The sequence below is a fragment of the Geotrypetes seraphini genome, chromosome 3, assembly GCF_902459505.1.
Source record: "Geotrypetes seraphini chromosome 3, aGeoSer1.1, whole genome shotgun sequence".
Lineage (NCBI taxonomy): Eukaryota > Metazoa > Chordata > Amphibia > Gymnophiona > Dermophiidae > Geotrypetes > Geotrypetes seraphini.
In genome coordinates this window covers 392,547,226-392,561,394 of record NC_047086.1, presented here as the reverse complement: position 1 = coordinate 392,561,394, position 14,169 = coordinate 392,547,226, and the positions used below count along the sequence as shown (strand labels likewise).

Sequence of the window (14,169 nt, the reverse complement as noted above, 5' to 3'; positions counted from 1 at the left end):
CAGGGAGAGCAGAGACTGCTTGCTTAGCTCCTGGGTTCTTTTTGGGAGAGGGAGGGTGAACCTGTTGTGTGAGTTCACATCACACGTACAACAGCTACCAGCAGCTTCAAAGCTGCCAGAAAAATTTATTCAGAAATAGGGGGCATTCCCTTTCATGCATCACAAGGAAAGCTCATTAGGATACTAATGAGCTCCCTGTAATATATTTGCGTAGAGTTCTCGGTGCTGCTATGAGGATTGGTAGCAGCCACAGAAAACACTTTGTGCATCAGTAGCTGTGTTTCCATGCCGGTAAGACTTCTTTAACGAGTTTTACTGGCATGGAAACCTTTTGAGCATCGGGGCCTTAGTCAAGGGAAATCTTGCCTCACCAATCTACATTTCTTTGAAGGGGTGTCTGAACAAATGGTTCATAGACAACGGCGCGAAAGACAAAAGCGCGCGCCGACAATTGAGTGCAGCGTGCGCCGCCGCGCCACTCTAAATTACAGTTTTTAGGGGCTCCGACGGGGGATTTTGTTGGGGAATCCCCCCAGTTTACATAATAGACATCGTGCCGGCGTTATGGGGGGTTTGGGGGGTTGTAACCCTCCACATTTTACTGTAAACTGAACTTTTTCCCTAAAAACAGGGAAAAAGTTCAGTTTTCAGTAAAACTTTCGTAAAACTTTCAGTTTCCCCCCCCACGTCCCCCTTTCGGAGCGCTAAAAACAGTAATTTAGAGCGGCGCGGCGGCGCGTGCTGCGCTCAATTGTCTGGGCGCGCCTTTGTCCCGGCGCGCTTTTGACCTGACACCGAACAAATGGATAAAGGTGAACCAGTTGACATTGTGTATCTGGATTTTCAAAAGGCATTTGACAAAATACCTCACGAAAGACTTTTGAGGAAATTAGAAAGTCGTGGAATAGGAGGTAATTAAATTTGCTGATGCCACAATGTTGTTAAATTGCAAGAGAATTGTGAAAAATTGCAAGAGGACCTTGGGAGACGGCATCAAAATGGCAGATGATGTTTGCTGTGAGCAAGTGCAAAGTGATGTATGTGAGAAAGAAGAACATGAACTATAGCTGTGTGATGTAGGGTTCCATGTTAAGAGTCACCACCCAGGAAAGGGATCTAGGTGTCATTGTTGAGGATACATTGAAACCCTTAGCTCGTTGTGTTGTAGTAGCTTAGAAAGCAAATAGAATGTTAGGAATTATCAAGAAAGGAATGGAAAACAAAGATGAAAATGTTATAATGCCCTTGTATTACTCTATGGTATGGCCACACCTCAAATGCTGTGTGCAGTTCTGGTCGCCGTAGCTCAAAAAAGATGTAGCGGAAATAGAAAAGGTAGATAGAAGGGCGACAGAAATGATAAAAAGTATGGGATGACTTCCCAGTGAGGAAATGCTAAAGTGGCTAAGCTCTTCTGCTTGGAGAAGAGATGGCTCAGGGGTGCTATGATAGTGGTCTTTAAAATACTGTAGAGTGGAAAGGGTAGATGTGAATCGCTTGTTTATTCTTTCCAAAAATACTAGTGATGTGACTACGGGGTCAGAGGAACGGCAGATACTGGATGGAAGTGTCGGAGTGTAGGCTTTGGAGGGGGGCAGTGTCCTTCCCGAGGGTGATGGAATGTCAGAGTTTGGGAGACAGAATGGAGGTCTCATGTCTGGAGTGCAAGATCATCAGCCTTCCTTTGTGTTGGAGCGTTTGCCAAAAAAGCCAGCATCAGTCACTTTGGACACAGTTTGGGAAGCGCTTAACTGCTGGATAACTCTATCCAGGTATCTGCTTCACATTTTTCTGGTAAATTATGAATTTATTAGTTCTCTGTTATCAATCCAGACCTCAGTGCAAGCTCAGAAGATAACTTGGGTAGACCAGTTGGAGAGTCAAGTGTTTGAAATTAAGGAGTGTTCAAAAAATTAAGGAGAGAGAATTGTTATTGAGAAGTTTGGAATTTCTTGAAAACCATGGAAGAAGAAATAATTTGTTTTTGAATTTTTCCAGATTATCATAGGAATTGAATGGGCTACATCGCATTTGCCGTGTAGGAATTGCTACCGTGGCTTTTTAAAAGGGGCCCTAAGTGCACACTAATGTCTGCTAGCTCATGCTAAGCTTTAGTAAAAAGTGTTTTACTGAGCCATGACTTTCGAGGATATGAGCAACTTCATGAGATGCACAAATTGCAGTTCAAGGGGTGACTAAATATACATGAAGCTAGAATGTTCACCAAACATAACCTAAACACTCCATAAACTTGCAACGTTGCTGAAAGAGAATCAAGGCACAACAAAGGAGTCATGAGGATGAGATGTCAATAATTTAGCCACAGATGTAACGTTCACTTTATTGATATTGCACTGTGAGGACTCGAAGTCTCGACACAGACAGTGTTTCGGCATTTATGCCTTTGTCAAGAGTCTCAATGGCTGGTAATTCTATCACATAAATAGAGCATTCAATGCAGGTCAAATTTAGAAAGAACAGGAAAATATCTGGTGTCCAAAGCTCTCTTTTTGCTGAAAGAGAATGACAAGAAAAGTCTATATTACATTTACAGTATAAAAAAATGTGGTTTGAGTATGTACCTCTCTTAGTGTGGGGAGTTCCTCTGTGAAAAAGAGTTTGTAAAAGCGCTTTACATGTGGAGATGATCTTTTGTACAATTAAAAACATAAGCACGGCCCTACTAGGTATATTGAAAGTCCCTCAAGCCCGGTATCCTGTTTCCAGCAGTGGCCAATCCATGTCACAGGCTTCTGGAAGATTCTTGCATACTTTTAACCCTCTTTATGAGGGGCTACTGAAAAGTTCTCAGTCCAGCCAACAAAACTGGGGCAGTCTCCATCGAGAAAGGTTTGGACAAGTTCCTGGAGGAAAAGTCCATAGTCTTTTATTGAGAAGCCCTTTATTGGTAGCATGGAATATTGCTACTCCTTGGGTTTTGGCCAGGTACTAGTGACCTGGATTGGCCACCATAAGAACGGGCTACTGGGCTTGATGGACCATTGGTTTGACCCAGCAAGGTTATTCTTATGTTCTTATGATCTTCCATTTTTTTTCATTCTGTTGGAAAAATATCGAATGAAAAAAGTGGAAAATCATTGGACTAATTGTATAGCCCTTGATGGAGACTGCCCCAACTTTGTTGGTTGGACTGAGAACTTTTCAGCGGCTCCTCATAGAAGGTTGTATTCTGGGAGGCAAAACTGTGTCACAGTTTGAACCTAAATTTCAAAATGTGTGTATGTATTTTGCTAAAAAAATATATCTCTACACAAATTAGCAAGATTGAATGGGTGTGAGTATATTTCAGTTCGAGAATCTTGCAAAGTGTACCTATTTTTCCCTAATGGGAGGGGAGTGTGGCCTAGTGCTCAGAGCAGCTGCCGCACACCATGAGGTTGCAAGTTCAATCCCAGCCTGCTCCTTGTTACTCTAGGAAGTCACGCAAGTCGCCATTGCCTCAGCTACCTCAGATAGATTGTGAGCTGCTGGGACAGATAAAGAAAATACCTGAGTACCTACCTGATTACTATTCAATGTATTGCAAACCGCTTTGGGTGAATCTCTTCATGAAAAGGCGGTTAGCCCTTTCAGGACCAAGGGACCTATTTGTCCCATAACTTTAAAATCCTATAAATTTTGATTGGGATAGTCTACAGTTCTAAATTTGATATGTACGGATTCCATATGATACTGCCTTTATGTAAACAAACTGGTTCCGACATTCATTCATTAGCGTCGTTGCCAGATTGACGAGAAGATTCACTTGCCACACTGTCCATAAGCCAGAAGTGTGATTTTTTAAATAAAAATAATGATATTTCACAAAAAAAATCAATTTTTTGGCACCTGCAAGCCCTTTTTACCATAAAAATGTCATCAAAACCACAAAAATTGGCCTACGATCCTTATGGTCCTGAAAGGGTTAATAAATCCCAATAAAATAAATAAATTAATTTATCCCAGGACAAGCAGGCAGCATATTCTTAACACATGGGTGACGTCACCGACGGAGCCCTCGGTACGGACCTTTTAACTAGAAGTTTCTAGTTGGCCGCACCGCGCGTGCGCGAGTGCCTTCCCGCCCGACGAAGGAGTGCGTGGTCCCCAGTTTCTTCGTTTCCGCGGAGCGAAGAAGACGCGTGTATTTTTTCAACGGCCGTTGAAATCACTTTTTGCCTTCCCGCTCGCGCTTTTGTTATATATTTTTCTTCCTCTACCTTCGGGTTTCCTTTTTCTTTCAATTGCAAAAAAAAAAAAAAAAAAAAAACTTTGATTTTTATTGTTTCTTTCGTTTTTGCCCCGGCGGGGCCTGTTGCCATTATACAGGCCTCGGACTTCGATTTTGCGGAGGCTATCTTCCCCTTCATGCCCCCGCAGGTCGGTTTTAAGAAGTGCCAGCGGTGTGCACGCCCGATCTCCGTTTCTGACCCACACAATTGGTGTTTGCAGTGCCTGGGTCCGGAGCATCGGGCAGATTCCTGCACCCGCTGTGCCACTTTACAAAAACGTACACTTAAAAACCGAAGAATCCAGCAAACCCTGCTCTTCGGCTCCGAGTCGGCGATGGATTCATCACCCTCAACGGCGGTACCGCAGAAATCGGCACCGTCCAGCTCGACACCGACCGATCCCGCATCGGCGCCACTGGCGCCAGGTAAGCCGGCTAAGAAGCCTTCCTCTTCCCTCGAGCGCCCTCCAGCTACGGTGACGACACCGTCCATACCGGCATCGCACCGGTCCCGTAAACGCTCCGCCCCGATAACGGTGAGTGCCTCGTCATCGGCCTCCTCATCGCCGGGGCGTGGAGCGGCATCCAAGGAACCGAAGAAAAAGAAAGCGGTTCCGATGCCACCCCTGGATGACCGTATCTCGGCCATTCTGCAAACTCAGCTTCAGGAGCAGTTGAAGAAACAGCTTGAACAACTGCTACCCTCTATCCTGGCACCGCTCCTTCCGGTACCAGACCGGCCCGAGCCCCGCACCGAGCCCCCGGTGTCCACTCCTTCGGTACCGGTAAACACCTCGATGCCGATCCTTTCGGCCCAACAACTTCCTGATGATCCTGTGGTTCATTCTCAACCCACAGTGGATCCTGCTCGGCACCAGGCGGTACGGCACTCTTCTCGGGACCGAGAACGACGCCGATCGTCCTCCCCTGGTGCCGTTTCGGTGCGCTCTGGTAAATCTTTGTCCAAGACTCGCCACACCGCACCCTCCACCCCGGTGTCCCGACACGCACCAGAGGTCAGGGATCCTGATTTATGGGAGGAGACTCCTCTCGGTACCGAGGAGGATCCCTCCTCATCTGATGAGGAACCATCGGCACCTGATGCCACCTCTAAACCTGAGCAGTCCTCTTTTTCTAAATTTCTGAGGGAAATGTCTGCTGCTCTGTCACTTCCCCTTGAATCTGACTCCAAAAAGTCCCAAGCCTTTTTAGAAGCCTTAGACTTTGAGCAACCTCCTAAAGAGTTCCTCAAACTTCCCGTACATGACATCTTACGGGAGACATTCTACAAAAACTTGGAAAATCCCCTCACGGTACCGGGAGCTCCCCGTAAACTGGACAACCTTTACCGTGTCATCCCTATTCCAGGATTCGACAAATCTCAATTGCCCCATGAGTCCCTTCTGGTGGAATCCACCTTAAAAAAGACTCAGGGCTCCAGTGTCTATGCCTCTACCCCTCCTGGCAGAGAAGGTAAGACCATGGACAAGTTTGGCAAGAGGCTTTACCAAAATGCCATGCTTGCCAACAGGGCAAACAACTATTCCTTCCATTTTTCCTTTTATCTCAAACACTTGGTCCAACAGCTGTCTGCCCTCCAGAAGTACCTACCTGAGCGCAAGGTCCCGCTATTCCAGCAGCACATATCTGGCCTTCTCCAAATGCGCAAGTATATGGTCCCGCTCGATATACGACTCCTTCGAGCTCACCTCTCGGGCCTCTGCCATGGCTGTAGCCATGCGTCGCTTGGCCTGGCTCAGAGTCTCCGACCTGGACATCAACCACCAGGACCGCCTGGCCAACGCCCCCTGTCTCGGGGATGAGCTTTTTGGAGAGTCACTGGATTCCACCACCCAGAAACTCTCCGCCCATGAGACCAGGTGGGACACCCTGATCAAGCCGAAAAAGAAGGCTCCGCCTGCTCGACCCTATCGGCCTCAATCATCTTACCAGCGGAGGTTCTCAGCCAGGCCACTCAATCCACCTCCCCAACAATCTCGGCGACCCCGTCAACAGCAGCACCATGCCCAGGCTCGGTCTCAGGCCACTCAACCCTCCAAGCCTCCTCAGCCTGCTAAACAATCTCAGCCCTTTTGACTCTTCTCTCCAGGGCATAGCCAGTCATCCACCCTCGCTGCCTCTTCCACAGCCTATCGGGGGTCGTCTCACCATTTTCTCAAGCCGTTGGGAAGTCATCACGTCGGACCAGTGGGTCCTCAACATCATCCGCCACGGCTACTCTCTCAACTTCCAGACTCTGCCTCCGGACAACCTTCCCGTAGAGTCTGCTTCAAACTCATCTCAAACCCCCCTCCTCCTGAGGGAGGTTCAATCCCTCCTCCTTCTCAATGCCATCGAAGAAGTACCTCCAGATCAAAGGGGGCAGGGATTCTACTCCCGCTACTTCCTGGTACCCAAAAAGACGGGAGACCTCCGTCCCATTCTCGATCTCAGGGACCTCAACAAGTGTCTGGTCAAGGAGAAGTTCAGAATGCTCTCCCTTGCCACGCTCTACCCTCTTCTTTCTCAACACGACTGGCTATGTTCCCTGGACCTCAAAGAGGCCTACACTCACATCTCCATCAATCAACATTCTCGCCGCTACCTGCGGTTCCAGGTACTGCACCACCACTATCAGTACAAGGTGCTACCGTTCGGCCTCGCCTCCTCACCCAGGGTCTTCACCAAGTGCCTTATAGTGGTAGCGGCCTTCCTCAGGTCTCACAACCTCCAGGTGTTCCCCTATTTGGACGATTGGTTGGTGAAAGCACCTACGTCTCCACTTGTGCTACAGGCTACTCATCACACCATCTCTCTCCTCCACCTCCTGGGGTTCGAGATCAACTACCCCAAGTCGCATCTGCTTCCCACCCAGCGACTTCAATTCATTGGAGCAGTTCTGGACACCACGCTAATGAGGGCTTTTCTCCCCTCCGATCGCAAGCAGATCCTGCTCCATCTCTGCCGTCAGGTACTCATGCATCCCTCCATTCCTGCTCGACAGATGATGGTCCTCCTGGGTCACATGGCCTCGACAGTGCATGTCCTTCCTCTGGCTCGTCTCCACCTTCGTACACCTCAGTGGACGCTCGCCAACCAGTGGTCACAGACTACGGATCTTCTTTCTCATCCCATCTCTGTGACATCATCTCTTCAGCAATCTCTCCAATGGTGGTTGAACTCCTCAAATCTTTCCAGGGGTCTACTTTTCCATCTGCCCCCCCACTCTATGATCATCACCACAGATGCGTCCCCCTACGCGTGGGGAGCTCACCTGGGAGATCTACGCACCCAGGGACTTTGGACCCCACAGGAGCGTCGTCATCACATCAATTTCCTGGAACTCAGAGCCATGTTCTACGCCCTCAAGGCTTTCCAACATCTTCTCTGTCCTCAAGTCCTCCTCCTATGCACAGACAATCAAGTCGCCATGTACTACATAAACAAGCAAGGCGGCACCGGATCTCGCCCCCTTTGTCTGGAGGCTCTGCGCATCTGGACCTGGGCCACGGACCGCAATCTCTTTCTCAGGGCGGTCTATATCCAGGGCGAACAGAACTCTCTGGCCGACAATCTCAGCCGCATCCTTCAACCTCACGAGTGGACGTTGGACCCTCCGACTCTACTCTCCATCTTTGCTCGATGGGGCACTCCGCAGGTGGACCTCTTTGCAGCACCTCACAACCATCAGCTGCCCCAATTCTGTTCCAGACTCTTCTCTCCTCACCGTCTGACCCCGGATGCATTCCTGCTCGACTGGAGGGATCGGTTCCTCTATGCCTTCCCTCCACTTCCTTTGATGTTGCGGACCTTGTCCAAACTCCGCAAGGACAATGCCACCATGATCCTCATCGCCCCTCGGTGGCCTCGTCAACACTGGTTCTCCCTTCTGCTTCAACTCAGCTCCAGGGAGCCCATTCCTCTTCCTGTGTTTCCTACTCTACTTACACAGCAGAATCAGTCTCTACTACATCCCAACCTGTCTTCCCTCCACCTGACAGCTTGGTTTCTCTCGGGCTGACCTCTCCTGAGAATCTATCTCAACCGGTCCGCCTCATTTTGGACGCCTCCAGGAAACCGGCCACTCTCCAATGTTACCATCAGAAGTGGACCAGATTCTCCTCGTGGTGTCTCCGGCATCATCAAGAACCCACCTCTTTGGCGGTGGAAACTGTCTTGGAATATTTGCTCTCGCTGTCCAACGCTGGCCTCAAAACCACCTCCATCAGAGTCCACCTCAGTGCCATCACTGCGTTTCACGAGCCTATTCTCGGAAAACCCCTCACGGCTCATCCTCTGGTTTCAAGATTTATGAGAGGGCTCTTCAACATCAAACCGCCTCTCAAGCCTCCTCCCGTCATCTGGGACCTGAATGTGGTTCTCTCTGCTCTCATGAAACCTCCGTTTGAGCCTCTTGCCACAGCTTCATTCAGGCTTCTTACATGGAAGGTGCTTTTCCTAATTGCCATCACCTCTGCCAGGAGGGTTAGCGAACTGCATGCACTGGTTGCCGACCCACCGTTCACTGTTTTTCACCATGACAAGGTTGTTCTGCGTACCCACCCTAAATTCCTTCCCAAGGTGGTCTCGGCTTTTCACCTCAACCAGTCCATTGTGCTTCCCGTCTTCTTCCCTAAGCCTCACTCGCATCCTGGAGAACAGGCGTTGCACACGCTGGATTGTAAGCGTGCCCTTGCTTACTACCTTGATCGTACCAGAGCTCACCGAACATCCCCTCAGCTCTTTTTGTCTTTCGATCCCAACCGTTTGGGCCGTCCTGTCTCCAAACGGACACTTTCAAATTGGCTTGCTGCCTGTATTGCCTTCTGTTATGCTCGGGCCGGTCTCTCACTGGAAGGATCTGTCACGGCCCACAGAGTCCGAGCTATGGCTGCTTCTGTGGCTTTCCTCCGTTCCACGCCCATCGAGGAAATCTGCAAGGCGGCCACTTGGTCCTCAGTTCACACGTTCACTACTCACTACTGTCTGGATGCGTTCTCCAGACGGGATGGACACTTCGGCCAATCTGTGTTACAAAATTTATTTTCCTAATGGCCAACCATCCCTCCTCCCTCTTTGTTAGCTTGGAGGTCACCCATGTGTTAAGAATATGCTGCCTGCTTGTCCTGGGATAAAGCACAGTTACTTACCGTAACAGGTGTTATCCAGGGACAGCAGGCAGATATTCTTAAGTCCCACCCACCTCCCCGGGTTGGCTTCTTAGCTGGCTTATCCTAACTGGGGACCACGCACTCCTTCGTCGGGCGGGAAGGCACTCGCGCACGCGCGGTGCGGCCAACTAGAAACTTCTAGTTAAAAGGTCCGTACCGAGGGCTCCGTCGGTGACGTCACCCATGTGTTAAGAATATCTGCCTGCTGTCCCTGGATAACACCTGTTACGGTAAGTAACTGTGCTTAATGCAGGGAGTATAACATATATTTGTTCACAGCAACAGAAAATAGAATGTTTCTAAGATAATTATTTTTAATTATTTCTATTTTATCTCATTCTCCCAGAAGCTCAGAACGGGTTACAATTTGATATTCACAATCGATTTAAGAACAGATTAGACATGACAACAATTAGGTTACATTTAGACAATTACAAATCTATTCTAGAGTCCGGCCTGGTCATAGCAAACAGTGATTGGAGAGTAAATTGTGGAAGTTGGTCATAGGCCCTATTGTCTAAGTTTTGCCCTAATCACAATTCCCTTCAAATGCTTCCGGTTCCTTCTCGAACTTTTCGTGTTCTAATTTAATTCCTTCTGGATGTAAGTCGCCTTGAGCCTAATTAGGTACTGAGCGACACACAAATAACAGATTAGATTAGATTAGATAATTGCCACATTCCAGCTCTTGTTTAATATATTGCAGTTTAATAGTGCTATAATAAACCTAGTTACTATGATGACTCTCATTCAAATGTCTGTACAATAAAAATGTTTTGCTACAGAATTTTGCACTTGATATAATGAGAATATACACATTGTTAATATCTGATCATTTTTGGAACTAATTAGATGATTGGTATTTGAAAAATCCTTTCTACTGCTAATGATATTTATGTATGATTGAAGATACCTTTGGTCTGATTTGGAATAAAATAAAAGTTTTTTCCTTTTCACCTGTAGTTGTCATGGATGATGATGATGATTCCTGCTTCCTTGATCTTATCGGGTAAGTGAATTCTTGTGAAACAAATTATCCCAGGACAAGTAGGCAGTATATTCTCATACACAGGTGACATCATTTTTTCTGCGGCCCTCCAAGTACCTACAAATCCAAAATGTGGCCCTTGAAAGGGTTTGAGTTTGAGACCACTGCTGTAGATGGACCGGAGTGAGCTTTGATGGAGACTTCAGTTAAGAACAGTACTGGGCAGAGCTTTAGATTCTTGCCCAGAAATAGCTAAGAAGAACAAAACAACAACAACAAATTTTTAGATTGAATCAGGTTGGACAGACTGGATGGACCATTCGGGTCTGTATCTGCTGTCACCTACTATGTTACTATGTCATGGAGCCCTGGTATGGACAGTACAAAATTGTACTGTCACTTTAACTTCTTTAGAAGTCTCGAGTCTGCCCATACTGTGCATGTGCCAGTGCCTTCCCACCTGTTAGCTCGCAAGACCATCAGTTCTTAGTCTTCTGTGGAGCTAAGAAGTCATGTACTTTTGGAGTCTCTCCAAGAGTGCTTTTTTCTACTTTTTTTGTGCCTTCCTGTTCAATTTATTTTCTTGTTTTCTTTGTTTATTTACTTTCCTATGTTTTCTGATTTTTCTTGGTTTTGTTTCTTCAGGCCTTTGGCCCTCCCTCAGCCTGTTTTCAGGCTGGTTACATCGAGCTTTTTTTTGGACACTCATTTACTTGACCCCCGGGATAATTGAGTCCTTCGACCTCTCAGTTGCGGTTTTTTCATTGATGTCCAAACCTTCTAGTGGTTTCAAGAAGGGTATTTGGTGCAACAGGGATTCAAGACAAAGTTAGACAAGTTCCTGCTAACGTACGCATGTGAGACTAGACTCAGTTAGGGCACTGATCTTTGACCTAAGCAGCAATTCTTATGTTCTTATCTCAGTCACTGATCCGCACAACTGGTGTCTTCAGTGCCTTGGTCCTGATCACTCTTGCACTCTTGCTCTCGCTGCTCAAAGCTTAAAAAATGATAATTGAAAGCTCGACTTTTACAACAAGAAAAGTTGTTTGGGACATCAGAGACATTAACAATGTCTGCCACGTCTGATTTGAACAGGCATCAATCTCTGGCAGCATCGACTTCAATACCACCATCAGCACTTTGCTCAGTATTGGCTTCTTCGGTACCACCATCTACATCGTCTGCTAAACAGGCTAAGAAGCATTCTCAAACCTCATCCCGTTGACATACATCAGCGTCGTCTCAAGCATCGAGTCAGTCGATGCAAGCTAAATGTTGACGCAAGCAGTCTCGCTCTCCATCTTTGTAGATGGTGTCTGCATGCCTCAGCATGCCTCCTCATTGAGTTCACCAATGCCCTGTCACCCTACAACACCGGCTGCACCAGTGCAGTCCATCCAGGAGTTAGCGTTTTTGCTACAAAAGCATTTGGCCCAAGCTCCTACCTCAATTCCATCTGTACCAACCAAGCCTGAACATTGGTCTTCGAGGCCATCTGGTACTAGATCACACTCTCCTTATTGACGCCATGCATCCAGGTCCAGACGCTGAAGCACCTCCTTCTAATTGATGTTTGATCTGTATCAAAGGAGAGACAGAAATTCAAGTTTCAAGTTTCAAGTTTATTATAATATTTGATTAAACGCTTTTCAGATTACAAAGCGTTTTACAAAGGCAATAAAATTCAATTAAAAAAAATTCCTCTCGACGCTCACTTCGACACCATAGTTAATGCTTATCTCAGCGGCATCCTTCTAATAGCCACCAATCTAGATGATCCCTGTGTTCGCCACTAGGCATCGAGGAATTTGACTCAGACCTTTCAAGTCAGTGTTATTCTGACCCAGAACATTTGGCTGTAGAGTCATATGGAATCTCCTCAGACCCATCTCCTCCATCACCTAGAAGGAGGTCACCACCTGAGAGCCTTTCTTTTATAAAATTCATTAGACAAATGGGACAAGCTCTACCAGTCTGAATGGAATCTGAATGTGAACCAAGAGCTTAGCTATTCAATGCCCTGAATTTTGAACAAGTTCCTAAAGAATGCTTAAACCTCCCATTCTGTAATCTAATGAGGGATGCCATGTTCAAAAATTGGGAAACACTCTTGCTCATTCCTTTGGCAGTAAGGAAATTGGATTCCCTTTACAGAGTCCAATCATGTCCAGGTTTTGACAAACCTCAATTGCAACATCACTCTCTTCTGGTGGAATCTGCTCTGAAAAAGTCCTCCAGTTCCAGAACATGTGCTAACATTCCACCAGGTAGAGAAGGCCATACCTTGGACAAGTTTGGCCGCAGACTATTCCAGAACTCTATACTCATTAGCTGCATTCTAAGTTATAATTTTTACATGACATTTTACTTCAAAAAAATTGGTACAACAACTCTCCCATTATGAACAATACATTATCCCAGGACAAGCAGGCAGGTATTCTCACTAGTGGGTGATGTCATCCGACAGAGCCCCGATACGGACATCTTGCAAGCATGTCTTGCTTGAAGAAACTCAGAAGTTTCGAGATGCCCGCACCGCGCATGCGCCAGTGCCTTCCCGCCCGATGGTCCGGGCGTGTCTCCTCAGTTCTTTTTCTTCCGCGGAGCTGAGAAGTCTATCTTCAATTTTGCGCCCATTGAATCTCGTTTTTGCCTTCTGTTTTGCCGCGGGTTGAGTTCTTTTGGCTCTCCTGTGCATTTGTTTCTTTCTTTGATTTCTTTTTAAAAAAAAAAAATAAAATTTTTTCTTCCGACACCGGGTCGGCCGCGTGGCTGGGGCCCCGCGCCTTCGACCTTGCGGCGGAGCTTTTCCGGCCTATGTCCCGGCCGATTACCGGTTTTAAAAAGTGTAGCAAGTGCCAGCGCGCGATTTCGCTCACGGACCCTCATCGACGCTGCTTACAGTGTCTGGGACCGGATCACTTCCCGAAATCGTGCCGGCCTTGCTCCACTTTGACGGCGAGAGCGTTTAAGCGCCACTGTCTGCTGTGGGAGTCCATGTTCAAGATGGAAGCTTCGTTGGATCCTTCAGCTTCGACATCGACATCGACTGGTGCTTCGACTCCATCGGCAAAGCCCGCTGCCTCCCCGGCTGCTTCGGGCCTCCTGAAACCAGCATCGTTCACGCCGGTTTCAGCCTTGACTTCGGCGCCGGTGCCTTCCTCCGTCTCCTCGGAGCAGGTATCGACACCTACAGTTCCACCGGTGGTGCTTAAAGTGCCGAAGGCTGGCAAGCAGAAGCACGCGACACCGAAAGAGTGCGGAGACCGTGCAGAAGGGCCCCCTTTTGGTGCGGATCCCTCCATATCGGCTTCGTTGAAGTCCCTTCTGGAGGCTCAGTTTGTGGAACTCATGCACACCATGGGACCCTGGCTGATTGCCTCGATCCAGGGTGACCTCCCGGTTCCGGTTCCGAGGGGCGGACCGCCCCTCCTCCTCTGCCGCGCCGCACGACCTCGTTGCTCGGCGAGGAGGAGCGGCGAGCGGTGTCCGGGTCCTTGAGGAGGTCCTCGGTTAGTGCTATGCCTCCTTTGGAACCGATTCCCTCGAGGAAGGCCTCCCTTAGTGATATGCCCCCCTTGGAGCCTATCCCCTTGAGGAAAGCCTCGTTTAGTGATTTGCCTCCATTGGAACCTGTTACCCCGCCCCATGACTCAGTGTGGCGTCCACCTTCGAGGCCTCCCAGTCCTGGGCATAGCAGGAAGCAGGATGAGTTCTTCCGAACCCCCTATCAAGCTTGGGCGTCGTCGGGGGAGGCATCGACTCTTCCGCCTCTG

General features: G+C 48.0%; 1 protein-coding gene across 4 annotated transcripts in view; it reads left to right on the top strand.

The window, feature by feature from the left end:
• Positions 1-14,169, top strand: part of BICRAL (BRD4 interacting chromatin remodeling complex associated protein like) — a 127,474-nt gene that overhangs the window by 32,945 nt on the left and 80,360 nt on the right. For 3 of the 4 annotated variants that reach the window (XM_033938276.1, XM_033938273.1, XM_033938274.1), the window contains one exon: positions 10,366-10,411. In XM_033938276.1, coding sequence (XP_033794167.1) covers positions 10,371-10,411 — 41 coding nt within the window. In that variant the 5' untranslated portion in view covers positions 10,366-10,370. Of the gene's footprint in view, positions 1-1,692; positions 1,773-10,365; positions 10,412-14,169 lie in introns of those variants that run through there. The other variant, XM_033938275.1, reaches the window with a different exon arrangement.